The sequence below is a fragment of the Entelurus aequoreus genome, linkage group LG06 (assembly GCF_033978785.1).
Source record: "Entelurus aequoreus isolate RoL-2023_Sb linkage group LG06, RoL_Eaeq_v1.1, whole genome shotgun sequence".
Lineage (NCBI taxonomy): Eukaryota > Metazoa > Chordata > Actinopteri > Syngnathiformes > Syngnathidae > Entelurus > Entelurus aequoreus.
In genome coordinates, this window is record NC_084736.1 from 55,832,543 (window position 1) to 55,858,706 (window position 26,164).

General features: G+C 41.3%; 1 protein-coding gene across 15 annotated transcripts in view; it reads right to left on the reverse strand.

Annotated features, from left to right (window-relative positions):
- Positions 1–26,164, reverse strand: part of LOC133652357 (ankyrin repeat domain-containing protein 31-like) — a 53,024-nt gene that overhangs the window by 2,717 nt on the left and 24,143 nt on the right. For 7 of the 15 annotated variants that reach the window (XM_062051014.1, XM_062051011.1, XM_062051018.1 and 4 more), the window contains 11 exons: positions 25,437–25,500; positions 24,529–24,749; positions 24,266–24,424; positions 24,046–24,179; positions 16,360–16,507; positions 16,118–16,275; positions 13,233–13,314; positions 12,995–13,118; positions 7,021–7,126; positions 6,598–6,915; positions 5,094–5,234 (listed from right to left, as the gene is read on the reverse strand). In XM_062051014.1, the coding sequence (XP_061906998.1) occupies positions 5,094–5,234; positions 6,598–6,915; positions 7,021–7,126; positions 12,995–13,118; positions 13,233–13,314; positions 16,118–16,275; positions 16,360–16,507; positions 24,046–24,179; positions 24,266–24,424; positions 24,529–24,749; positions 25,437–25,500 (1,655 nt within the window). Of the gene's footprint in view, positions 1–5,093; positions 5,235–6,597; positions 6,916–7,020; positions 7,127–12,994; positions 13,119–13,232; positions 13,315–16,117; positions 16,276–16,359; positions 16,508–24,045; positions 24,180–24,265; positions 24,450–24,528; positions 24,750–25,436; positions 25,501–26,164 lie in introns of those variants that run through there. The other 8 variants (XM_062051022.1, XM_062051026.1, XM_062051012.1 and 5 more) reach the window with 8 other exon arrangements.

Below are 26,164 nucleotides of genomic sequence, written 5' to 3' on the forward strand. Positions count from 1 at the left end.
ATTAAATCCTGCCCTCATACTTTTTTATTAGTCCGTAACAAGGTAAACTACACTCATATGTAACACATGCATTAGCTTTGTGTGTTGTTAGCTAATGATAGAAATTTGGCTAGCTAATATTAGCTATCACTACTGTACAACAACTACTGTACATGATTGCAAATTGTTAGTTGTTTCTCTTGAAATGCTTTTGTGTTTGTGCATATGCTTCCTGTGTCTCGACAAGACAGCAGTGAATGACAACCCTGAACGCCACACAAATTCCTTCGGCCAGTGAGCAATTTTTATTCAATATAAATAGCAATTTTGAAAAATATAGACATTTTAAAAATGTTATGTTAAACCACTAATGGTGTTCTTCTTGTGTTGTTTTGGTTTAAAGCATTTTATTTGGAGCAAGTTGCAAACAGCCCCTTTAATGTGTCCAGAGCATACTTGCCAACCCTCCCGGTTTTACCGGGAAACTCCCGGAATTCAGCGCCTCTCCCGATAACCTCCCGGAAGAAATGTTCTCCCGATAAACTCCCGGAATTCAGCCGGAGCTGGAGGCCGCGCCCCCTCCAGCTCAATGTGGACCTGAGTGGGGACAGCGGCGACAGTCTGTTTTCACGTCCGCTTTCCCACGATATAAACAGCGTGCCTGCCCAATCACGTTATAACTGTAAAATGATCGAGGGCGAGTTCTTGGTTTCTTATGTGGGTTTATTGTTAGGCAGTTTCATTAACGTCCTCCCAGCGCGGTAACAACACACAACAACAGCAGTCACGTTTTCGTCTACCGTAAAGCAGTTCGTCTGCCGTAAACAGCAATGTTGTGACACTCTTAAACAGGACAATACTGCCATCTACTGGATAGCCTCCGGAACACTGAAATTCAAGTATTTCTTTTATTTATATGTATAATAAAATAAATAATACATACATATATATATATATATATATATATATATATATATATATATATATATAGCTAGAATTCACTGAAAGTCAAGTATTTCATACATATATATATATGAAATACTGGAGTTGGTGAATTCTAGCTGTAAATATACTCCTCCCCTCTTAACCACGCCCCCCGCCCCCAACCACACTCCCTAACATGTCACCGTTGGATATTGCATGAAACGGTGCCATGTAGGACTCACGGGATTCGGTCAGTGACAAAAAAAAGTCACCGGATTCCGCACCCATACCTACACGTGCTTGAACAGGAAGGAGGCAGGTGGAATGGTAAAGATGCAAGGAGTTGAGGTCATTCCACATCTCTACCATAAAAGCCCTGTTCACTGCTTTCTTTTTCCGCACACATCTTCAAATAGAAAGGCTAAGTGTTCCCAAACAGGAGCCTTTAACAATGCAAGTCTTCTCTTTGGTGCCATCATTAGCCATGACTATCTCTAACCAAAGGCTGGGCTGCATTGTATTTATCCATCTCTCACTCAATGTGTATTGCGTGAGAAATTACTAAATTGAAAGTGGCAGACCAAAAACAATGTATTATTACACCCCTATAATAAGAACACAGCAGATAAAAGAGTACATTACAAATACAAACAACAAGAACAACAAAAGGACTTAAAGGTGAACTCTGCTTTTAGAATTTTGCCTGTCATTCACAATCCCTGTGTAAGACAAGAACATGTGTTTTTATTTTGTATGCATTCTAAGTCATTCTGAGGCTAACAATGCAGCTGGGAGTACTTTATTGCGCCCAAAATGCCCTCTAAAAAAACATCCGAAAACCGCCAACAATACGCCATTTATATCTTGTGACCTGAATGTTATCCAAGTATTAGTAATGCTGTTATTATAAGTGCTAACGCAGACTAACTACTTATAGTGTCTTCGTGATCAAAGAGAGCAACTAGTTTATGCAGCTTGTGTTGACAAATTGAGCCGGTAAGTTGCTGCTGCATCACCTCTGAGCTGGTAAAAGTGAATTCTAGATTATAAGAAGGTTGTAGCCATAAACCGGGAAGTTGGTCAACGTTGACATTCAACTTATACACGGTATTGGCGAGAAAGACCCAAAAAGTCACTCATTTGCGGCACCTTATTTTTAACAGGATATAGATGGGAAGATATGAACATCCCATCAGTCGGCATCCCAGTGAAAGCAGACATTGTTCAGTAAGTGTATGTTTTAGTAGTAGTTCATCTTGTTCAGCACTGAGGAATATTTCTGCATGTGCTTAGTGTTTCACTAAAGCTGAATCTGTTTAGCAGAAAGCTTCTAAAACTTCATATATTTAGGCTCAAAAACATACGTTTTTGAATCATCATTTTCCAAAGTAGTCTTTGTTGATGAAGTCTGCCATGATTAGTTTTAGGTGTTGTTGTTGTTGAAGGGAAACGCAAACGTTCTGATGCGTCTGTGAATGAATGTGCCTGTTACTAAATTACATATATACTTACAGCGTGTATATAAAACGTTAATGTAGGTTTTTTAGAGCCCTTTATAGGCAGAATAGAGCGACTCCAATTGGCTCCACTGTTAGCTGACTTTTGCTAACATGTATTTATGAGTTAGAATGCATAAAAAAAGAAAAACATACGGTATATGCTTGTCTCACATAAAGGTTGTGAATGATAGGCTAAATTCCAAAAGAAAGTGTGAATTTCATGGCTGGCTTCCAGCGTGGACACTCCGTGGTAACATACAACCGCCAGACAATTCTGGATGTGGATAGATCGGGCCGTTTTGGACCGAAAGATGGAACTCCTCGCTAGCATCGGAATTCTACGCCGGCTACATCCAGCGGCCTGTGAAGCAGCGGAGTCTAGTACCAGCGGGGGACCGTCGATGGAGGAGACGTAAGCGGTGTGATCGGAAGCAGAAGCGGGGATGCCGAGCGGGGCTAACAACAAAGCTAAAGGCTAATCCTCACAGAACACCGCTTCCTTCCATCCTGCTTTCAAATGTCCGCTCCCTGGAGAACAAACTGGACTACCTTAAGCTGGATTTAATTGCAAGACGCGAGATGAGAGACTCCTGCGCCATATTTCTCACAGAAACGTGGCTGAAACCATCCGTTCCGGACGAGGCAGTTAGCATCGAGGGGCTAACTATGTTTCGGTCGGACAGGAGCAGAACTCTCACTGGTAAATCCCGAGGCGGTGGTGTTAGTATATACATCAATAACAACTGGTGCAATAATGGGAAGATAGTATCGTGTCACTGCTCTCCCGATGTAGTAATATTAACTATAAAATGCAGGCCATTTTATTTACCCCGGGAATTCAGTGCTATGATCTTCACAGCAGTGTACATTCCTCCCAGTGCTAACACCAAAGAAGCTTTGAATGCTTTGTACTGCTCCATCAATGAACTGCAATCCACACATCCAGAGGGAGTTTTCATCATGGCAGGGGATTTTAATCAAGCTAACATGAAAACTGTGTTCCCTCATTTCCATCAATATGTGAATTTTGCAACCAGGGGTGGAAGCAAGCTGGACTTAGTGTTCAGCAATATTAAACATGCGTATAAAGCTGCACCACGCCCCCACCTCGGCTCCTCAGACCATCTATCTGTGATGCTAACCCACAATCTCCTCCCTCAATGATTATCGCCCCGTTGCACTCACCCCCATCATAATGAAGTGCTTCAAGAGGCTGGTAAAGGAATATATTGTCTCCAGACTTCCCCCCACAATCGACCCATACCAGTTTGCTTATCGCCCTAACCGCTCCACAGAGGACGCCATCTCCTCTGCACTCCACCTGAGCTTAGAACATCTGGAAGGAAAGGACACACACGTGCGGATGTTGTTTCTGGACTTCAGCTCAGCATTCAACACCATCCTCCCACAGCACTTGGTGAGCAAACTGGCCCCCCTTGGATTCAGTACCCCCCTATGCAACTGGCTGCTTGACTTCCTCACAGACAGAACCCAGTCTGTGAGAGTGGGCAACAACACCTCCAGTGCCATCTCCCTGAGCACCGGCTCCCCCCAGGGCTGCGTCCTGAGTCCGCTGCTGTTCACGTTGATGACCCATGACTGCTGCGCCAGGTCCACTACTGACCACATTGTGAAGTATGCGGACGACACGACAGTAATGGGCCTCATCCGTGACAACAACGACATGGACTACAGGGAAGAAGTGAAACATCTGGTTGACTGGTGCAGAAGCAACAACCTGGTCCTGAATGTCGACAAGACCAAGGAGATCATCGTTGACTTCAGGAAGCACCAGTCCAGCCACGCTCCACTCTTCATCAACGGCACAGCGGTGGAGATGGTAAGCAGCACCAAGTTCCTGGGGGTGCAGATAACTGACAATATGACCTGGTCCCTACACACCGGAGCTCTTGTAAAAAGAGCTCAGCAGCGCATGCACTTTTTGCGTCTGATAAAAAGAGCGCAGCTCCCTCCCCCCATTCTCACCACATTCTACAGAGGCACTATAAAGAGCCTACTGACCAACAGCATCTCTGTCTGGACTGGAGCCCGCAATGCCTCAGACTGGAAGTCTCTCCAGAGAGTGGTGAGAATGGCGGAAAAGATCATCAGGACTCCTCTTCCTCCTATCCAGGAGATCGCAAAAAGCCGCTGCCTGACCAGGGCTCAGAAAATCTGCAAAGACTCCTCCCACCCCCACCAAGGACTATTTTCACTGCTGGACTCTAGAAAGAGGTTCCGCAGACTCCGAAGCAGAACCTTCAGGTTCTGTGACAGCTTCTTACCTCAGGCCGTAAGACTCTTGAACGCATCATAATTATCCCCTCAACTCCCCCCAAAATGGATTAACTCGCTGGAATAAAAAAGACAATATAACATACATCCATAAACGTGGATGCACATGAAAAAGTGCAATATATTTATCTGTACAGTAACCTATTTATTTATTTATATATGCACCTTATTGCTTTTTTATTCTGCACTACCATGAGCTGATGTAACGAAATTTCGTTCTTATCTGTACTGTAAAGTTCAAATTTGAATGACAATAAAAAGGAAGTCTAAGTCTAAGTCTAAGTTACCCTTTAAGCGTGAGGATGCACTGATATAAATATGTTATTCCAGGTACCAATAAAACAAAGGCAAGCTAATAGTCATAAGATGTAGTCTAGTACAATGCATGTGCCTAACCTTGTCCCAGGCATACGTAGAACTGACAGGGATGTTGTTCGCCAGTATAGACTGAAGCCAGCACTCTGGAAACAAGTGTGACTTTCCTTTGCTGTCCTTTATTGAACCATTGCCCTGCACATGTGCAGAGTGCCACTTCCCCTAAAAACATAACAAAACACAAAGGAATTGTCATTCATTCAGTATCACTTATCTTATATATATCTCACTTATATATATGGTCTTTCAGGCTTATTTTTGGGGTACATCCCGCGCTGATCGCTAATCAATCACGAGGCACATACAGAGGGCTAACTAATGAATTGATCGCTTGCTGATTTTATAAGTTTACTTGCTTGCAAATACAGGAACAATCCATAATCTTTGCTGCTGTTTGCAGGTAAGAAATGTGATTTTCACAAACTAATTAAGTCTTTAGAACGATGAGAACCGATTCCCAGTTGGGAGGCCCTTCGTTTGAGAGACGTTTTTTATGCTCATGCAAATTTAGCATCTGCAATTGCCCACTCTGTACGTGCGCGCCACCCGGCTGCCAACTGGACTAGAAAATGAGTCAGACTTAAGGAAAACTTAGGAGCATTTGGACTAACTTTTTTAAAAATGAATTTTTAAATATTTTTGCATATGAATATATATATGTATTTTTTTTAAATGTAACTGTTTTTTATTGCATTTATTTTGTTTATTTTTATAGGATTCACTTTTCGGGTTCATTATTCTAAAGGACAATACTTCAAGTGTACATACACCAGGTATGGTAGTATAATATAGTAAATTTTGCTGGGTCTTAATTTTAATTGTAATTTTATTTATACTTTTTATATCCATTAATGCATTTTATTCTTACTTATTATTTGTGTATTTTTTTCTATATTGGTAAAATGCTACACATTTATTTAGGCGAGGTAAAATTCCAAATAGTGATGTCCCTGCCAAAGCATGAAAAGATGGCACCGCCTTATGGAATGTTTACAATAAAAACTAGAAAAAAGATACAATTATAGCCAATATTTCAGATAATTCTCACCAATATGGTAATATTTGTGTAAATTCAAATATTCTGATTTACATTTTATCATATCTACAATATATCTATATAGATACTAGTGATTGTTTCCTTGACAACAAAAAACTGTTTAAAAGAAAATAACTAATAACAAATCAGTCTTTTAAACTGCTCTTTGAAAGAAAGAAAGCTCCTCAAGATCTGGCTCCCTTCAAAGAGTCATAAATCCCATCTCTATTGCAGATCACCTGTATGTTTAAGGCAGTGCCACCTCACTGGACCTATAGAGCAAGATAAGCTTTTGATTGGTATAATTTAGATTTATAACAGTTTCATTTTACAATTATTTACTGTATGCTGAATTGTATGGCACATTTTGTCCTCATTTAAACAAGTTCCAAATGGGTTTGAACAGTGATGAACAAGACTAAAGTACCATTAACAAAGATCACAAGCAGAATATTTCACAACTTAATTGAAGTAAATATATATCTTCACCTTTAAGAAAATCTGTAAAACACCTCCATGTGGTATTAGTCCCTTCTGGATAAGCTGAGAGAGATGTTTGCTATGTTCTTTAGCTCTTCCTTGTGACGGTGGATAAATATATTTTGTTTGAACATTGTTGGCTTGGATTATTTTCAGCAAATAAGAGTGATCCTGCCTGTGTGCTGGTAGAAAAAGACCTGGAAGGACTGTAAGGACCTTGTCCTTGGTTTGGGCCAATCTTTTCTGTGGGTTGGCCCGTCTTGTTGACTTTTGGGTTCCCCTTTTTGGAATGAGTTTGTCTTGGGAACCTTTTTTCATCTCCGTCATCTTGGAAGAGAGGGGTTGAATCGAAAGACTGTTGAACTGACGTTGCTGCTCTTGCACTACTTGACTGTTTTGAGTGGATATTTTTTCATTGTCAAGAAAATGTACCTGATTCATTTGCATCTGAAGGATGTTCACTAATTTCCTTTGCCGTGAACAAAGGGAAAGAAATTTAATTTTCACCCCATGTTGAAGAATGGGTGAAGTCATGCTCCTGTATCAAACAAAACATGAGTTATTTGTATGATGCTGTATACTGTCAGAAAAATACAAACATGACGCAGAAGCTAAGACTAACTGGCATCATTGAAAAGGGCAAATTAACTTTAAACTTCTGACTGACATGAAAGCAAAGTGTAAAGTGCTTTGTGTAAGGATGGGGGCCTTTCACATTCAAACCGATACAGTACCAATTCCAAGATGTTAGATCGTAAGTGTATAGTGTATAGGTATCAGTACTGATACCCAAATGTAATTTGATACAAAATTAAGGACACCACAAAAAAATGTAATTATCGGCTTTATTTTAACAGAAAATCTTATGATACAATTAACATACGTTTCTTATTAAATTCAAAGAACAATTTTGGTATTAAATAACATAGTGAACATAATAGACAACTTATCTTTTAGAAGTAAATAAACAAATGGGTTACAAAGGTTCCTAATTTGGCTGCTGTCGTATGCAGTACATACAGTAGTCTGTCATTTCCCATGGTATTATTTTGTCAAAATTATGATGGACGAGCGGTAGAAAATGGATAGATGGATGAATTATCAGTAAATTTACTGTTAATATCTGGTTACTTTTTGTTTTTAACATGTCTTATCTACACTTCTGTTAAAATGGAATAAGCACTTATTGTTCTGTTGTTAAAATACTTTACATAAGCTTTGGTTGATAATACAAATTTGGGTATCTATCCAATACTAAGTAAATACAGCGTCATACATTGGTCATAATTAAAGTTCTCCTGTGTCCAGGGACGTATTTCCTGAGTTTATAAAACATTAACAAAAATGACAAATAATTTTGTTATAATGAAAAATATCAATGCTGTTCATTGATATATACAGCTCTTGTACTTGGCATCGTTAAAGTATAGATCCACTCATTTGTTTACATTTAGGAGCGCTAGATTGCTATTAGCGGTTAGCTATTGTATCCTCCTGTGGCATGTAATGAAGCATGTTTAGCTATTCCTTGTCCTGCAGGGATGATATTTGTAAGACACATAGTTCATTTGTTGCCATGGAGGAGAGGATTAAAGATTTAGAAGTTGCTAAAACACTTTTGACGGACGTTAGCCGCTAGCTCGCTATACGCACTACTTGCAGAGCTTCAGTGTTTAGAGCTTCACTATTATTGTTAGTTTTAAAGACAAAATATGTCCATTCTCCCTCTTCTGTCTTCACACTGTTTCCGCTTGTAAATGCTCTGTGTGTGTGCTGACTAGTGTTAACATGTGCCTCATCTCATATTACCAGCAATGTCACCACGGCATGGCATAATGTTTATGAAAAAAAAAATACTGATATTTTTCAAAGGCACTACAGTACCTTTTTTAATCCATTAGTGTCGCGGTACTTTATAAGTACCGGTATATCGTACAACCCTAATAGGCTATGGTGTGTTGCCGTAGTCACTAAGTAGTTTTTGTCATTAAGCTGAAACTCTTGTCTTTTGTTGAGTCCTACAGTCTTTATACTACAAGTAATGTACTTATTACACACCAGTTGTTTGATTGCAACATGCATCTAAGTTGTAGTTTTGATAACTAAATTTATTATTAAATGCAAAACCTCTTTCTTTCACCTCTGCAACATCTCAAGACTCCGCCCCTCACTCACCCCAGCCAACACTGAAAGACTCGTCCATGCCTTCATCTCCTCCAGGCTTGATTACTGCAATGCACTTCTCGTCAGGGTCCCCAAAAAGAGCATCAAAAAGCTCCAGTACATTCAAAACAGCGCAGCGAGGATCCTGACGAGAGTGCGCAAGCGTGATCACATCACACCTATTCTCAAATCACTCCACTGGTTCCCTATTGCATTCCGGACCCAATTTAAGATTAACCTGCTCACTCACCAATGCATCTACAGCAACGCCCCCTCCTACCTCAAGGACCTAGTTTCCCCTCAACCTCCGCTCCTCAAACACTAACCTCCTCAAACCCATCAGGACAAAGTTACAATCTATGGGCCGCCAGGCTTTCTGCTCGACCGCTCCCGAACTTTGGAACACTCTCCCTGACCATCTTAGAGCACCACAGTCTGTCGACCATTTTAAGAAGGGACTAAAAACCCACTTTTTTAGCACAGCTCTTATCTCATTTCTCTGCCTTCTTGTTTTTAAATGCACTGCTTGCCTATCTGTTTTATCCAGTGCTTTCATGCTTTAATTTCTATTTTTATCTATGTTTCTGTTTTATCTAGTGTTTATCTAGTGTGTGTCATGATTTTATTTCAATTTAATTTTGTATTATATATTCTTACTTTCTATTTTTATTTTTATACTTTGTAGCACTTTGAGATTTTAACAAATATAAAGTGTGTTACAAATTCAATTCATTATTATTATTATTATCATTAAATTTGGAGGTGTTGAAATTGCCTCCAGTGACGTGCAGTCAGTGGAGGCAGGTGAGGCGGGGCCTCACGTGCCATTATGGAAAGAAAAAAATGTAAAAAGAAAAAAAATTAATTAAATTGTTGTATGTATCCAGTGATTATACTATAAAGTTATTTTCCATTTAACTTCACCAGTTTTAGATTATTTTTATTCAAAATCGCTGAATTTTCACATTTGCCGTTCAAATACTGAGAAGAGACTTGCTGTGATCAGCAGCCAGTTGAGGCACGTCACTGCGTTGTGCCTCAACATGGATTGCGGACTCGGCTAACTGCTGGCCAACTGTGCAGTGAGACCGTATTGCTATATAAACTATATTATACATTTCCATAGTTTAGTTAGCTGAGGTATATAATGTAAAGTGTATTTTGTCAACAACTGTATGTGTGTAAGTATTTCTTGTGCTGAGCAATCATAAAACGGCTGCAAAAGACGCACTGGCTGAGGCTCGCAGTAATCCCGCCTCCTGGTGGTAGAGAATGCACCCCCGCCGTAGAATGCACCCCCTGACGGGAGTGTTATATCAACTAAAGCCCACACTTAAACTTTCCACGTGCAAGATTGAATCTATTTAAAAAAGTTATTTAATAAGAAGCCAAAAACTGCAAAAACAACAATGTTCGTGTTGGAGGAGTTGTGAATGACTTCAGGGCCACAACATTAGGTACACCTGCAGACTGCAGCACGGATTTCATATTTCATTCATTCACAACTCCTCCAACACGAACATTATTGTTTTTGCACTTTTTGGCTTCTTATTAAATAACTTTTTTAAATAGATTCAATCTTGCACGTGGAAAGTTTAAAGGCCTACTGAAATGATTTTTTTTTATTCAAACGGGGATAGCAGATCCATTCTATGTGTCATACTTGATCATTTCGCGATATTACCATATTTTTGCTGAAATGATTTAGTATAGAACAACAACGATAAAGTTCGCAACTTTTGGTCGCTGATAAAAAAAAAGCCTTGCCTATACCGGAAGTAGCGTGACGTCACAGGAGGAAGGATTCCTCACAATTCCCCGTTGTTTACAATGGAGCGAGAGAGATTCAGACCGAGAAAGCGACGATTACCCCATTAATTTGAGCGAGGATGAAAGATTTGTGGATGAGGAACATTAGAGTGAAGGACTAGAGGCAGTGCAGGGTGTATCTTTTTTCGCTCTGACCGTAACTTAGGTACAAGGTCTCATTGGATTCCACACACTCTCCTTTTTCTATTGTGGATCACGGATTTGTATTTTAAACCACCTCGGATACTATATCTTCTTGAAAATGAGAGTCGAGAACGCGAAATGGACATTCACAGTGACTTTTATCTCCACGACAATACATCGTTGACGCACTTTAGCTACGGAGCTAACGTGATAGCATCGGGCTCAAATGCAGATAGAAACAAAATTTTAAAAAACCCTGACTGGAAGGATAGACAGAAGATCAACAATACTATTAAACCATGAACATGTAAATACACGGTTAATAATTTCCAGCTTGGCGAAGCTTAACAATTGAAGCTAACTAACTTAGCTACGTAGCTAACGTGATAGCATCAGGCTCAAATGCAGATAGAAACAAAATTAAAAAAAAACCCTGACTGGAAGGATAGACAGAAGATCAACAATACTATTAAACCATGAACATGTAAATACACGGTTAATAATTTCCAGCTTGGCGAAGCTTAACAATTGAAGCTAACTAACTTAGCTACGTAGCTAACGTGATAGTATCAGGCTCAAATGCAGATAGAAACAAAATTTTAAAAAATCCTGACTGGAAGGATAGACAGAAGATCAACAATACTATTAAGCCATGAACATGTAAATACACTGTTAATAATTTCCAGCTTGGCAAAGCTTAACAATTGAAGCTAACTACGGAGCGGCGGCGGCGGGCGTTGTAGCTTTCGACGACACCCCGGCCGCCATCAGAGTCCGCAAGAAACATATATTTCCCCAAAGTTACGTACGTGACATGCACATAGCGACACGCACGTACGGGCAAGCGATCAAATGTTTGGAAGCCAAAGCTGTACTCACGGTAGTGCGTCTTGTATCCAGCTCAAACACAACACAACCTCCTGATTGTGTTGCTGTAGTCCGCTGCTAATACACCGATCGCACCTACAACTTTCTTATTTGCAGTCTCCATTGTCCATTAAACAAATTGCAAAAGATTCACCAACACAGATGTCCAGAATACTGTGGAACTGTTCGATGAAAACAGAGTAGTTTGTATGGTGACACATTGGGTACGAATACTTCTGTTGCCGTCGTGACGTCACGCGCATACGTCATCATACATAGACGTTTCCAACCGGAAGTTTAGCAGGAAATTTAAAATTGCACTTTATAAGTTAACCCGGCCGTATTGGCATGTGTTGCAATGTTAAGATTTCATCATTGATATATAAACTATCAGACTGCGTGGTCGGTAGTAGTGGGTTTCAGTAGGCTTTTAAGTGTGGGCTTTAGTTGATATGCCACTCCCGTCAGGGGGTGCATTCTACGGTGGGGGTGCATTAATCCAGCACAACAGCGGTGCATGGACTTCATTTATAAGTAAAGGTAAGACCATAATAACGTTTTTTTTAATTAAATGAGCTTTTTTGTGTGCTACAGTTTGTATGTGTAAAGTTAAAGTTAAGTTTAAGTACCAATGATTGTCACACACACACTAGGTGTAATGAAATTTGTCCTCTGCATTTGACCCATTCCCTTGTTCACCCCCTGGGAGGTGAGGAGAGCAGTGGGCAGCAGCGGCGCCGCGCCCGGGAATAATTTTTGGTGATTTAACCCCAAATTCCAACCCTTGATGCTGAGTGCCAAGCAGGGAAGAATGCTGGTATGAGCTTTTAAACATAACCCATTAACTGCTGCCAATCAAATGGTGAATAAGATACTCTTTAGGGTTCATATGTTTGTAAATCTGACTGTGATGAAGTCAGTGCCTCACCAGCCAAGAACCTCACCGCACGTCACTGATACGGCATATATAATGTTAATAAGCATTGTAGTGCCTTACTGTCTTTTTGAGCACTTTTTATCAGGCATGTTTGCTTTGTTGGATGTAATTTGCCCGCCATCAGTGTGTGAATGTGTGTGTGAATGGGTGAATGTGGATATAGTGTCAAAGCGCTTTGAGTTCCTTAAAAAGGTAGAAAAGCGCTATACAAGTATAACCCATTTACCATTTGCAACATTATCCCAAACCATCCCAGCACAGTCTGCTTCGAGTGCTTGTTTGCTTGAGCTGGTGTCGAGTCTGCAACCCGACGTGACATTATGTGCAAAACAGGTATTGAAATATGGTACTTTTGAATTTTTGATTGGTTCCCGGTTGTACCAACGGAATTCGGTCGGCACCTATAAAAATACCACATTTGGACCCATCCCTAGTCTAATGTCACGGAACTTATCAAAATTAAGCATAACAACTTTTAAAACTGACTTGTATTTGTGGACAAGATTATCCTTCTCCAACTGTTGCTTGACAAAGATCTCAGCCAGTTCATTCTGAATATTTGTTATAGCTGAAAGGTATATGACTGGAAAGCAAGAACACACAAATACAACTACAGAAAAGGATGTTTTGCATATTCATTAAAACATCTTAAATATATAAAAGTAAACACTGATATATTCAATGGCTTTAATATGAACAGTAAAACACTGACGAATGAATGTACCTCCATCCTGTGGTTGTGTCAGAGACCAAGTTGATATTTCTTTTTGCTTTTTCTCCACCGATGCCAACATTTGCCTTGCAGTCTGTAATTGTTTCAACAATAGGAACAGGTAAGTAGAACATCAGCGTGAGCTAATCCAGTGTTTTTCAACCTTTTTTGAGGCAAGGCACATTTTTGTCATAAAAAAATACGGAGGCACACCACCAGCAGAAAACGTTAAAAAATGTAACTCCATCAGGTCGTCGTGCCTTATTTTGAGTTTGTTGGTGTCTTCCTGTGTGTAGTGCTTTAGTTCTTGTCTTGCGCTGTTATTTTGGTGGCTTTTCCTGTTTTGTTGGTGTTTTCCTGTAGCAGCTTCATGTCTTCCTTTGAGCGCTATTCCGCGCACCTGCTTTGTGTTAGCAAGCAAGGCTATTTACATTGTTGCGATCCTTCTTGTGGGGACATTGTTGATTGTCATGTCCCTTACGGATGTACTTTGTGGACGCCGTAAGTTTTTGCTGTCGTTCAGCATTCTGTCTCTGTTTACTTTGTAGCCAGTTCAGTTTGACTTTCGTTTTGCATAGCCATTGCTTTTTCCTTTCCTTCATTTTGGGTTTAAGCATTACATACCTTTTTACCTGCATGCTGCCTCCCGCTGTGGTCTGCATATTGGGATCACAACAAACCATCCTTGTCTCACCCGACACATTCCGACTTTTACAAAGCAATTAACTACCCGCTGCCACCTACTGACATGGAGTATTACGTGGTTACCCTGCTGAGTTTTACACAGCACAGACACTAAGCAAAGGCACATTATTGGCAGATTATAATTATTGATTTGCAAAAATATTTTTGGGATAAATTAGGTGAAGTTGCATAATTTCCCACGGCACACCAGACAATATCTCACGGCACACTAGTGTGCCGCGGCACAGTGCTTGAAAAACACTGATGTAATCAGTGGAATTTCACCAAAAAACATTGTAACAAAAATCTAGAGAAGCACTCGGAGAGCAGAGACCTTTGCTAAGCCCTACCTCCCAGTAGTACAAAAAGTCCTATACGCAGACTGTAATCCAGATCAGCCCAAAAATTAAATGACTTATCCTTATCCCATTTCTGACATTTCCTGAAAGTTTTATTTAAATGTTCCCAAAATTTTAAGATCTATCTACCCTTTTGTCAGTCTCCACTATCTTGTCTGTGCATGGTCGCTAACATACACCAACAGAAGTTGAAGGTTGTAACGTTAAGCCCAAGGTAATGTAGTAGAAACGATTGGGATTGGGCCCAAAATCTATAAATGACTGAATCAGGCCTTAAATGCAATCAGTGGTTCTTTATCTAATTTCAGACATTTCTTGAAAGTTTAATGCAGTGGTGTCCAAAGTGCGGCCCACGGGCCATTTGCGGTCCACAGCTTGTTTTCTATTGGCCTGCGACACATTCTAAAGACAAAATAAACACGTCCCGTTAGAACACTAGACGGAAGACCTAAGAAAAAATTTAACTGTCTAAATACTCCCCAAAAAAGGGACTTGAAAACCAAAATGACCGACGACTGTATACAGTCGTTGATGATTCCCATATGTCCTAACATGATCATGTCTACAAATTTCTTGCAAGATATGTTACGTTTTTGGGTGTGCTAAAGTCTTCAAAAAATGTAGTTGGTGGTATAATAATGACATTAGTATTAGTATATAAATTGTATATCTCAAGGGGGGTTAGATTTGGCAAAGCAAATTTATTTTAGAGCACAATTCTTAGATAAGATAATTCAAAATGATTTACGGATGTATATACATAAGATAAAGCGAATTAAATCATGAAATAATTACAACATCTTAAAAATAATCATGAATTAATCTAATTTGCTTTTTTACCTATAACACAAAGCTAAGATGTGGATGTTTTGTTCAGATAGCTTAGCTTAATTTGTATGCATGTTTGAAATAAACTCAAACCATAACCATATATTGACCTACATTGTATTGGTCTTAGTATCCATAATGTAGAAAATGTATCAAAATGGCTCTCACATCCTTCAATGTTTCTCGCGGGAATAGGTTTGAGCACCTTGGTTTAATGTAAATGTAATGTAAAGTTTTATTCTAACTACTGTAACAAACTAACAGACAGAAAAACAAACGGGAACAATTAAATAATAATAACAATTACTATATTATGCAATGGTTCTGCACAGAACATTTACTACTGTCTACAGCAGGGGTGTCAAACTCATCTTAGCTCAGGGGCCGCATGGAGGAAAATTTGTGCACACGCGGGCCGGACTATCAAAATCATGGCATTAAAACTAAAAACTAAAGACAACTTCTGATTGTTTTCTTTGTCTTACTTTGGCCAAAAACAAACACATTCTGAAAATATTACAATAAAAATATAGAAAAAAATACCGGCAGCGGTAAAGTTTAGATCCATGAAGGAAAGAAGAAAGTGAATTGATGTTTATAACTGAATACATTAACATATGCATAAAAATGTTTTTTCTTTTGTAATTTTTTTTAATGAATTAAGTACCGTTTTTGACAACCTTTTTCCAAAACACAATATAAAAAGGGAGATATAACAGGTTAATGCATACATGTATCATTTGTTTTCAAAACGGTTACAAAAAAGTGGGACCCCAAAAATTTACTTTGGGACCCCATTTTTATGACTTAAAGGGGACCATTTAGAAAATTTCTAGCGCCAACACTGATGGAGTATTGGTGTGTGCAACACAGCAGCAGGCGGCTGTGGCCGGTTCTTATACTAATCAAATATCATCCCGGGGGCCATAGATAATTCATTCGCGGGCTGCATCTGGCCCGTGAGCCTTGACTTTGACATCACTGGTCTTCAGTATAGTCATAAATTGAACTGAAAGTAACACTCACATTATCTGTTGCAGTGTCATTCTTCCTCAATGGAATGCCAGCAGGTTTATCAGTTCTGTTTCCATTATCCAATTCTCTGGGTTCTAAGTTTGATGTGCAACTGAAGCTCGAATGGCATGGTGGCAGCTTGTTGGAGTGAGCCTCAGCGGAAAGCTCACCTGGAGAAAATAAAAATTTAGCAGTTATTGAAGTTACAAACATGTCCGATAATTTATATTCTACATCTGAACTGGCAAGCTCACCAGACAATGTATCAGGCTGCGTTTGACTTGTGGAAGATTTGTTAAAAAGCTCTTTATTCTCCATCTGGTCAGCTACATCCAGTGCAGTGAAGCCTAATGTATTCCTGGTATTCGGCTGTGAGCCATACTGGAAAACAATGTTTACTCCCTGTGGTGCATACATCAACACATTTCTGATAAAACACCAGCGTGTTGATATTTTAAAAAAGATGACACCAACAATACACTAGAAGCTGGACATTTTAAAGTTCACAGAAAGTTTAACATTTCAGTTGTTACATTCTTTGTTTTAGTAGGGTGTAAAAGGCAAATCAAAAGTAAATTATAGGGAACAACATTCATTGTTATTACTGTAGATTATTAAAGTGTGGCAATGTTTTTATAAAATGCATTTAAAGTTCAACAAAGCATGCATGACAGAGTTGAACAGGTTCAAATGTATTGTATAATTACGTTTAAAACGATTACACATCACTAAAAATGTCAATACAATAGTTCCTCAGCTCATGATTATTTTGAGATACGCACAGTCCCTTGGCTAATTGTTATGTTATAGATTGCGAGTAAATATTTGGGTTACGAGCCTCCTCACAGCTAGTTGCCTAGCAAATGTCACAGTGAACACCATAAGATCCGACCTAAACTAACGATGTCTCTTTCAGGCGGAACCCTCCACACCTTATGCTGCCCAGTACACTACAATTTCAATTAAATAAGGATAGCTCCTTGAGATGCAGCATCTCATTTTCAAGGGGGTCCTAACACAAATACAGAAACACAAAAAACATAAATCACAACAAAACACAATTAAACACAAAAACACTGCTCTACCACTTCCACAGCACCCCGCATCACACCCGCTCACATACATTTACATAAACAAGTGCTTCTCAATTATTTTCTGTCACGCCTCCCCTTGGAAGAAGAAAATATGTTGCGCCCTCGCGACTTCTCAGCGCTTCAGCATGTGTGCTTTTTCTGTGTTGTTGTTTGCCTTTTGACAAGTTTTGTCCTATTTCCTTACTCAATATGAGTCCCAAAAAGACTTCAGACCAGCATGGACAGAAGAATGGAATTGCTGTGGAGATAACTTTTCTGGAAAAAAATGCCAAAGCAGACTTATTTCACAGCGGAGGAGAAGAGCTACTTCTTGTTCACCTTTGCCTTTTCCAAAGGAAACACACACACACAAGGTCCCTCTCCCACGACCCCTTCCTTCTCTCCCTCTGTCTGTCTGCTGCTTTCCCATCAGCTCCTCTTTTGCCAATGTTAATTTAAGTGAATTTTACTTTTTTCAATGTTTATTATTTTAGCTATATGGTTGTTAAAGACAAACTCCCAAGACAAACTGGTCCTAGGTGAGGGATCAGACAAAGAGCACCTCGAAGACCTCTATGAAAAATACAAACGAAGGACCCAGATTTCCCTCGCCCGGACGCGGGTCACCCAGGCCCCCCTCTGGAGCCAGGCCCGGAGGTGGGGCACGATGGCGAGCGCCTGGTGGCCGGGCCTGTCCCCATGGGGTCCGGCCGGGCACAGCCCGAAGAGGCAACGTGGGTCCCCCCTCGAATGGGCTCACTACCTATAGCAGGGGCCACAGAGGTCGGGTGCAATGTGAGCTGGGCGGCAGCCGAAGGCAAGGCACTTGGTGGTCCGATCCTCGGCTACATAAGCTAGCTCTTGGGACGTGGAACGTCACCTCGCTGGGGGGGAAGGAGCCTGAGCTAGTGCGCGAGGTGGAGAAGTTCCGGCTAGATATAGTCGGACTCACTTCGACGCACAGCAAGGGCTCTGGAACCAGTTCTCTCGAGAGGGGCTGGACTCTCTACAACTCTGGCGTTGCCAGCAGTGAGAGGCAACGGGCTGGGGTGGCAATTCTTGTTGGCCCCCGGCTCAGAGCCTGCACGTTGGTTTTCAACCGAGTGGACAAGAGGGTAGCTTCCCTCCGCCTTCGGGTGGGGGGACGGGTCCTGACTGTTGTTTGCACTTACGCACCAAACGGCAGCTCAGAGTACGGACCCTTTTTGGATTCACTCCAGGGAGTACTGGAGAGTGCTCCCCCGGGTGATTCCCTCATTCTACTGGAGGACTTCAACGCTCATATTGGCAACGACAGTGAAACCTGGAGAGGCGTGATTGGGAAGAATGGCCGCCAGGATCTGAACCCGAGTGGTGTTTTGTTATTGGACTTTTGTGCTCGTCACAGATTGTCCATAACGAACACCATGTTCAAACATAAGGGTTTCCAAATGTGCACTTGGCACTAAGGCTGAAACGACGCGTCGACATAGTCGACGTCATCGGTTACGTAAATACGTCGACGCCGTTTTTGGGCGTCGACGCGTCGCATAATGACGTCACACTACCGTCATGGCGAAGCGCAAAGCAGACGATCAAAGAAGACGATGCGAGCGGTGCGAGCGAGGGGGGAAAAGCATTCCAAAAGGGGTCAAAAGTGTGGGAGTATTTCAATAAACGGCCTAATAATGTTGTTGTATGCACACTGTGTCGAGCGGAAATGGCCTATCATAGCAGCACAACGGCTATGAACGAACATTTGAAAAGAAAACCATCAACTAGTCAATCGTCCGCGCGAGTATACGTTGTCATCATTACACAAAAACATGAATGTGTCATTTGTATCTGCTAGGGGTGTAACGGTACGTGTTTTGTATTGAACCGTTTCGGTACGGGGCTTTCGGTTCGGTACGGGGGTGTACCGAACGAGTTTCTAAGCTAAAGCAAAAGTCTTAACAAGCTGCTTTGCTCCGTCTGCCTCTGTCTCAGCACGCAGCATTGTCCCACCCACACAACCATCTGATTGGTACACACGCAGCATTGTCCCGCCCACACAACCATCTGATTGGTACACACGCAGCATTGTCCCACCCACACAACCATCTGATTGGTACACACGAAGCATTATCAGCCAATCAGCAGTGCGTATTCAGAGCGCATGTAGTCAGCGCTTCAGCGTGGAGCAGATAGGTGTTTAGCAGGTGAGCATCAGGCAGCGGACTCTCCCCAAATGATAATAAACACCTCCCAGTCAACTACTAGTAACATCACTATGAGCCCGTTGACCTTCTAGAAACTTAAACTGCAGCTCAGCTCACTCGCAGTCCTGGCTTGAGGTGAAGGCTAATTACCTCTCAGTTCCAGCCACATCGACCCCTTCTGAGCGCCTATTTTCAGCTGCTGGGAATATTGTAAACAAGAAAAGAACCAAAGCAAGTAGACATGCTAACCTTTCTTCATTACAACTGTTAGTCACTCACTGGAATGAGTAGAATTGGTTATTGTGTACTGTGTTGGACTGGATGTTTATTTTGCACATTTTAAAAGCAATACTTAATGTTTACAGTGCTCCAGAATATTTAGATTGGCACTTTTTTGTATTGGATGTTTATCTTTATTTTTGCACATTTTAGCAAATAAGCAATACTTTCACTTTTGTTGAAATGTTTACACTGTTGTTACAGAATATTTCGTTTTGCACTTTTTTGTATTGGATGTTTATCTTTATTTTTGCACATTTTAAAGCAAAATAAGCAATACTTTTACTTTTGAAATGCTTATACTATTGCAGAATATTAAGATTTGCACTGGATGTTGACTTTTATATTTGCACATTAAAAAGCATATAAGCTACTTTTAATTTTGTTAAATGTTAAAAGTTTTAAATGTTTACATTGTTACAGAATATTTAGTCATGTTGTTGTCAATGTTGACTGAGTGGCCATACTTCTTTTTTTTTGTAAATAAAAGCCATGCCTTTTGAAAAAACGGGCTTACATTTATTTTTTCATCTTCATTTTGAATAAAAAAATAATCGGTAAAAGGAAAAATAATCTATAGATTAATCGAAAAATAATCTATAGATTAACCGATTAATCGAAAAAATAATCTATAGATTAATCGATAGAAAAATAATCGTTAGCTGCAGCCTTACTTGGCACCAGGACACCCTAGGCTGCAGTTCCATGATCGACTTTGTAGTTGTGTCATCAGTTGTGCGGTCTCATGTTTAGGACACTTGGGTGAAGAGAGGCGCGGAACTTTCTACCGATCACCACCTGGTGGTAAGTTGGCTGCAATGGTGGGGGAGGATGCCGGACAGACCTGGCAGGCCCAAACGCATTGTAAGGGTCTGCCGGGAATGCCTAGCAGAGTCTCCTGTCAGAGAGAGTTTCAATTCCCGCCTCTGGAAGAACTTTGAACATGTCACGAGGGAGGCGCTGGACATTGAGATCCGAGTGGACGATGTTCCTTCCGTACCTCTATTGTCGAGGCGGCCGATTGGAGCTGTGGCCGCAAGGTGGTTGGTGCCTGTCGTGGCGGTAATCCTAAAACCCGCTGGTGTCCAGCGGTGAGGGGTGCCGTCAATCTGAAGAAAGAGTCCTATCAGGTTCTCTTGGCTCATAGGACTCCGGAGGCAGCAAACATGTACCGACAGGGCAAGCGGTGTGCGGCTTCAGCGGTCGCGGAGGCAAAAACTCTGACATGGGACGAGTTCGGGGAAGTCATGGAAAACGACTTCCAGACGGCTTCGAAACGATTCTGGACCACCATCCTCCGCCTCAGGAAGGGGAAGCAGTGCAATGTCAACACCGTGTATGGTGGGGATGGTGTTCTGTTGACCTCGACTGCGGATGTTGTGGATCGGTGGAGGGAATACTTCGAAGACCTCCTCAATCCCACCAACACGTCTTCCTATAAGGAAGCAGTGCCTGGGGAATTTGTGGTGGGCTCTCCTATTTCTGGGGCCGAGGTTGCCGAGGTAGTTAAAAAGCTACTCGGTGGCAAGGCCCCGGGGGTGGATGAGATCCGCACGGAGTTCCTTAAGGCTCTGGATGCTGTGGGGCTGTCTTGGTTGACAACATTGCGTGGACATCGGGGGCGGAACCTCTGGATTGGCAGACCGGGGTGGTGGTTCCTTTCTTAAAGAAGGGGAACCAGAGGGTGTGTTCAAACTATCGTGGGATCACACTCCTCAGCCTTCCCGGTAAGGTCTATTCAGGTGTACTGGAGAAGAGGTTACGCCGGATAGTCGAACCTCGGATTCAGGAGGAACAGTGTGGTTTTCGTCCTGGTCGTGGAACTGTGGACCAGCTCTATACTCTCGGCAGGGTCCTTGAGGGTGCATGGAAATTTGCCCAACAAGTCTACATGTGCTTTGTGGACTTGGAGAAGGCATTCGACCGTGTACCCCAGGAAGCCCTGTGGGGAGTGCTCAGAGTATAGGGTAACGGACTGTCTTGATTGTGGCGGTTCGCTCTCTGTATGATCAGTGTCAGAGTAAGTCGGACCCGTTGCTAGTGAGGGTTGGACTCCGCCAGGGCTGCCCTTTGTCACCGATTCTGTTCTTAACTTTTATGGACAGAATTTCTACGCGCAGTCAGGGTTTTGAGGGTATCTGGTTTGGTGGCTGCAGGATTAGGTCTCTGCTTTTTGCAGATGATGTGGTCCTGATGGCTTCATCTGGCCAAGATATTCAGCTCTCACTGGATTGGTTCGCAGCCGAGTGTGAAGCGACTGGGATGGGAAACAGCACTTCCAAGTCAGAGTCCATGGTTCTTGCCCGGAAAAGGGTGGAGTGCCATCTCCGGGATGTGGAGGCGATCTTGCCCCAAGTGGAGGAGTTAAAGTACCTTGGAGTCTTGTTCACGAGTGAGGGAAGAGTGGATCGTGAGATCGACAGGCGGATCGGTGCGGCATCTTCAGTAACGCGGACGCTGTATCGATCCGTTGTGGTGAAGAATGAGCTGAGCCGGAAGGCAAAGCTCTCAATTTAACGGTCAATCTACGTTCCCATCCTCACCTATGGTCATGAGCTTTGGATTATGACCGAAAGGACAAGATCACGGGTACAAGCGGCCGAAATGAGCTTCCTCCGCCAGGTGGCGGGGCTCTCTTTCCCTTAGAGATAGGGTGAGAAGCTCTGTCCTCCGTGAGGAGCTCAAAGTAAAGCCGCTGCTCCTCCACGTCGAGAGGACCCAGATGAAGTGGTTCGGGCATCTGGTCAGGATGCCACCCGAACGCCTTCCTAGGGAGGTGTTTCGGGCACTTCCGACCGGTAGGAGGCCACGGGGAAGACCCAGGACACGTTGGGAAGACTATCTCTCCCAGCTGGCCTGGGAACGCCTCGGGATCCCCCAGGAGGAGCTGGACGAAGTGGATGGGGAACGGCAAGTCTGGGCTTCCCTGCTTAGGCTGCTGCACCCGCGACCCGACCTCGGATAAGATGGATGGATGGGTTGTTAAAGTTAAGGATTGTTGTGATTTCTAATCGTTTGTGAGGGCACCAAAAGGACTCCTGTGTGTGTGGGCGCGTGTTGGAAGAGCAGCGCATACAGGGGACAGCAGCTTCTTGTTGTTTTGGCTTGTTAATAAAGAGCAAGTTGATCCCTTTGTTATGTTTGTTTGACTGACATATATTACGGCAGAGCTATTCAACTAAATTGCTCTAGGGCAGGGGTGGGCAAACTTTTTGCCAGGAGGGCCACATAGGGTTCTAAGATTTGACAGGGGGGCGGGGCCAGGAACAGATGGATGGAGTGTTTGTGTGAAATAATATAATTTACATGTAAAAGCCATTACGTGAGAGGATTTCGCCTACAAACATGTAACATATCATGAGTAGGCAGCAAGGCTCATTGTACACACAGCCTTTGATCGGACTTCAGTAAAAAAATATTTCGTTGTCCACTCTGCATTAAATACTCGGCACTCACTGTCCACTTTTCTTTGCTTTGATAAGCTCATTTTTACAGAGGGGCTCACAGGACAAAGCTAAAGAGAAGAAGGGAGTAATATCCCACAGGTCAAAAAGGTCAATGAGCGCCATGTAGTGGGGAAACGCGGTATTACAGGGATATGGTGAAACGAACGAGGTTTATCGAAGATATTAATATGAAATGTAATTTAATAATAGAATTTAATGGGTGGCTCCTCCTTAATGATAGTCAAGCGCTGAAAACGCATACGGGAGGCAGAAACCTTAACATTGATGAGAGTTTTTTGTTAAAAAAAAAAAAAAAAAAGTAGTTTGCCCATGTCTGCTCTAGGGTCTAGAGTTTCAGAAAGTTAAAGACCGGGGGGCCAGACTTCTCCCTTCACTATTATGCGAACCAGCAGCATTGGTTTTTGGGCTATTTCTTTTATCCGAGTTACAAATTTCAGGACAAAATGGCCCCGTTAAGTAAAATGCAAGGCAAGGTTAAAATGTCAATGCAAAGATCTGCTAATGTGCTTACACTGTTCCAAGTTTCTCTATCCAACAGAAGCACTCTAGTGTTTTTAGGAATATACTTGCAAAAAAAGTCTCTCCCACGTTTTGAACTTAAGTCTGGGGCCGGTCTGGTGTCACTGCAGGGCCAGATTTGTCCCCCTGTGTCCCAGTTGAAATGCCCTGCATTACTGTGTAACATTTTATATTGTTTCAAAAATGTACTAACCTACATATGGACTTTTGTTGAGGCTGGAACCCATTACTCATTTTTAAATTGCTTCTTATGGATACATTTGATTCACTATAAGAACTTTACGATTAACTAACCCTGGTAAAGAACCAGTTAATCGAGGGTCCACTGTATTTTGTTGTTATTTATATATCATTTGTTAACTGAATGGGGATGGTTTATTTGTGAGACAAGTGTTTTTTCAAAATAATCGTTTCTCAATCACCTGCTGATGTCCAGAGGATACACAATCCAGCAGTGGAGTGTCATAATCATTGCTTACAGCATTGATATCGCCATCAGCATTGAACAGCTCCTGGACCCCTTCCACATTACCCTCGGCAGAGGCTTTATGGAGAGCTGTCCAGTAGATTACAATTCAAGACACTTTAGTGGGAAATGAAAAAGCTGAAAATATCACAGACAAAAGAAACCGTTCCAACAACCGGCAATATTTTCTAAGTTAACGATGTCTCCGGCTTGAGTGAGGACTTCACCACAGGCCTCATCTACTCTGCATGTTTTGTGAGGAACAGCGTCTTCATTTTCATCTGTCTCGTAAAGCTGTATCTCCTTGTGCATATTACCGTTTTGAGAGTCATTTGCTGTGAAAATAAATGCATTTTAAATCTGTGAAAGTTGAGTGTGAACAAAACTGGTAGACTTTGTATCACAAGTGATCGAGTAAAATATCAGGAGCAGCACTCACCATTGTCTGCATCATCCACAGCATATTCTGCCACTTGTAGTTGGCTTATTGCCATCATATTCTTAGACTCCTTGCTATTGGTTGCTAAAATTAAACCACAGTGTTGCATTCCCTCTTTGCTTTGGATGGTATTAAGATCATGCAACAGGCTTATAGAGTCCTCATCTGATGAACCATCTGAATTGTTGTCATGCTCTTTATTGCAGCCGCCAGTCGTTTCCCTACAAAATAATACAAAATAACCAGGTAAACTGTGAAGAACTTCAACGGTTAAAGTTTTAGATTGTTTGTTTCACACTCTTTAATACTTTAAGATATTAGTTGATGGTTAGATACATTGATGTCAAATGCTAAGATTTATTTTGCTTTCATTTTGCAACCTGGGACCAGCGAAAACAACATTTTAGATTGCAGACTGTAATTCTATTTAACACATGTTTTGCCAAATATAACTTTATAAATAAACATACAGAGTCAATACATTATTAATTAGTTTGGGCACTCTCTAATGCTATCACTGTATTTGATCCAAGCTGCTTAATGCTTAAACATGTCAAATGCTCACATGATATTGATAGAATACAGTGGTACCTTAGTTTTCATAGGGCCCCACTTGAGCCCTTTTCCCTACACACAGTCAAGTGGCATCATTAACAACCTATGGTGTAAACGACCAACTGATTTTGCTGTGGGCAACCACCCAGGACATGAAAAAAATATGTCAACCTGCTGCTGAGAGCTTATTTCATGAGATAGATCATTAAACTGCTTTAAAAAAAATCAATACAGACTCTCATAGCTACATGTAATTTATTGGGTTTGTGAAAAGGGGCAGCAATAAAAGGATCGCTCAGGGCGTAAAACTAGCCAGGACCGCCTCTGCCTGGACGCCACCACTATTGACTTACCCAGAGGGTAGACTACTGTTGATAGGGTTGAACATGTCCTTATTCTCTTTCGTCACTTCTGTACCTAAAAAACAAACATGTTCATCTTTAGTTTAATTTATATGTATTACATATTGGCTACTACTGTGGTATGAACTGCCAATTGTTCATTGAATGTAATATCGGTACAGTTTAAAAAATATATAGTAAATGCTTAAAATGGATATGTAAATTGTTCAGATGTGTTCTAAACACCAAAAAAACACAAATGCACAACTTAGAGTCAAATTATATTTAATTATGAACTTCCATTTAGTGTTTTGAACATTAACACATCATTTTTAGTTAACACACAACAATATAATAATAATTTATATTTTTTTATATATTAATACCATTTTGAAACAACACAATTAAATGCCCCAAAATACTGTATTAATATTACAGTGAAGTCATTTTACTCAACATATATTACGACCTGTATACTTAAATTCCCTTCAAGTATTGCAGAACTGTATTTAAATGGAAATTATACATCATTAAACTGTCAATATATGACAAAAAATTTGACAACATTGCTGAGATAGGCTCCAGCACCCCCCGCGACCCCAAAAGGGATAAGCGGTAGAAAAGGGATGGATGGTCACCTTAACCTTTATTAGAACTGCTTTTGCTCTCTTTTTTAGAAACATTATCAACATAATTACAACAAAGCAACGACTAATACAGAAGCAACTGTTTTAAACCCT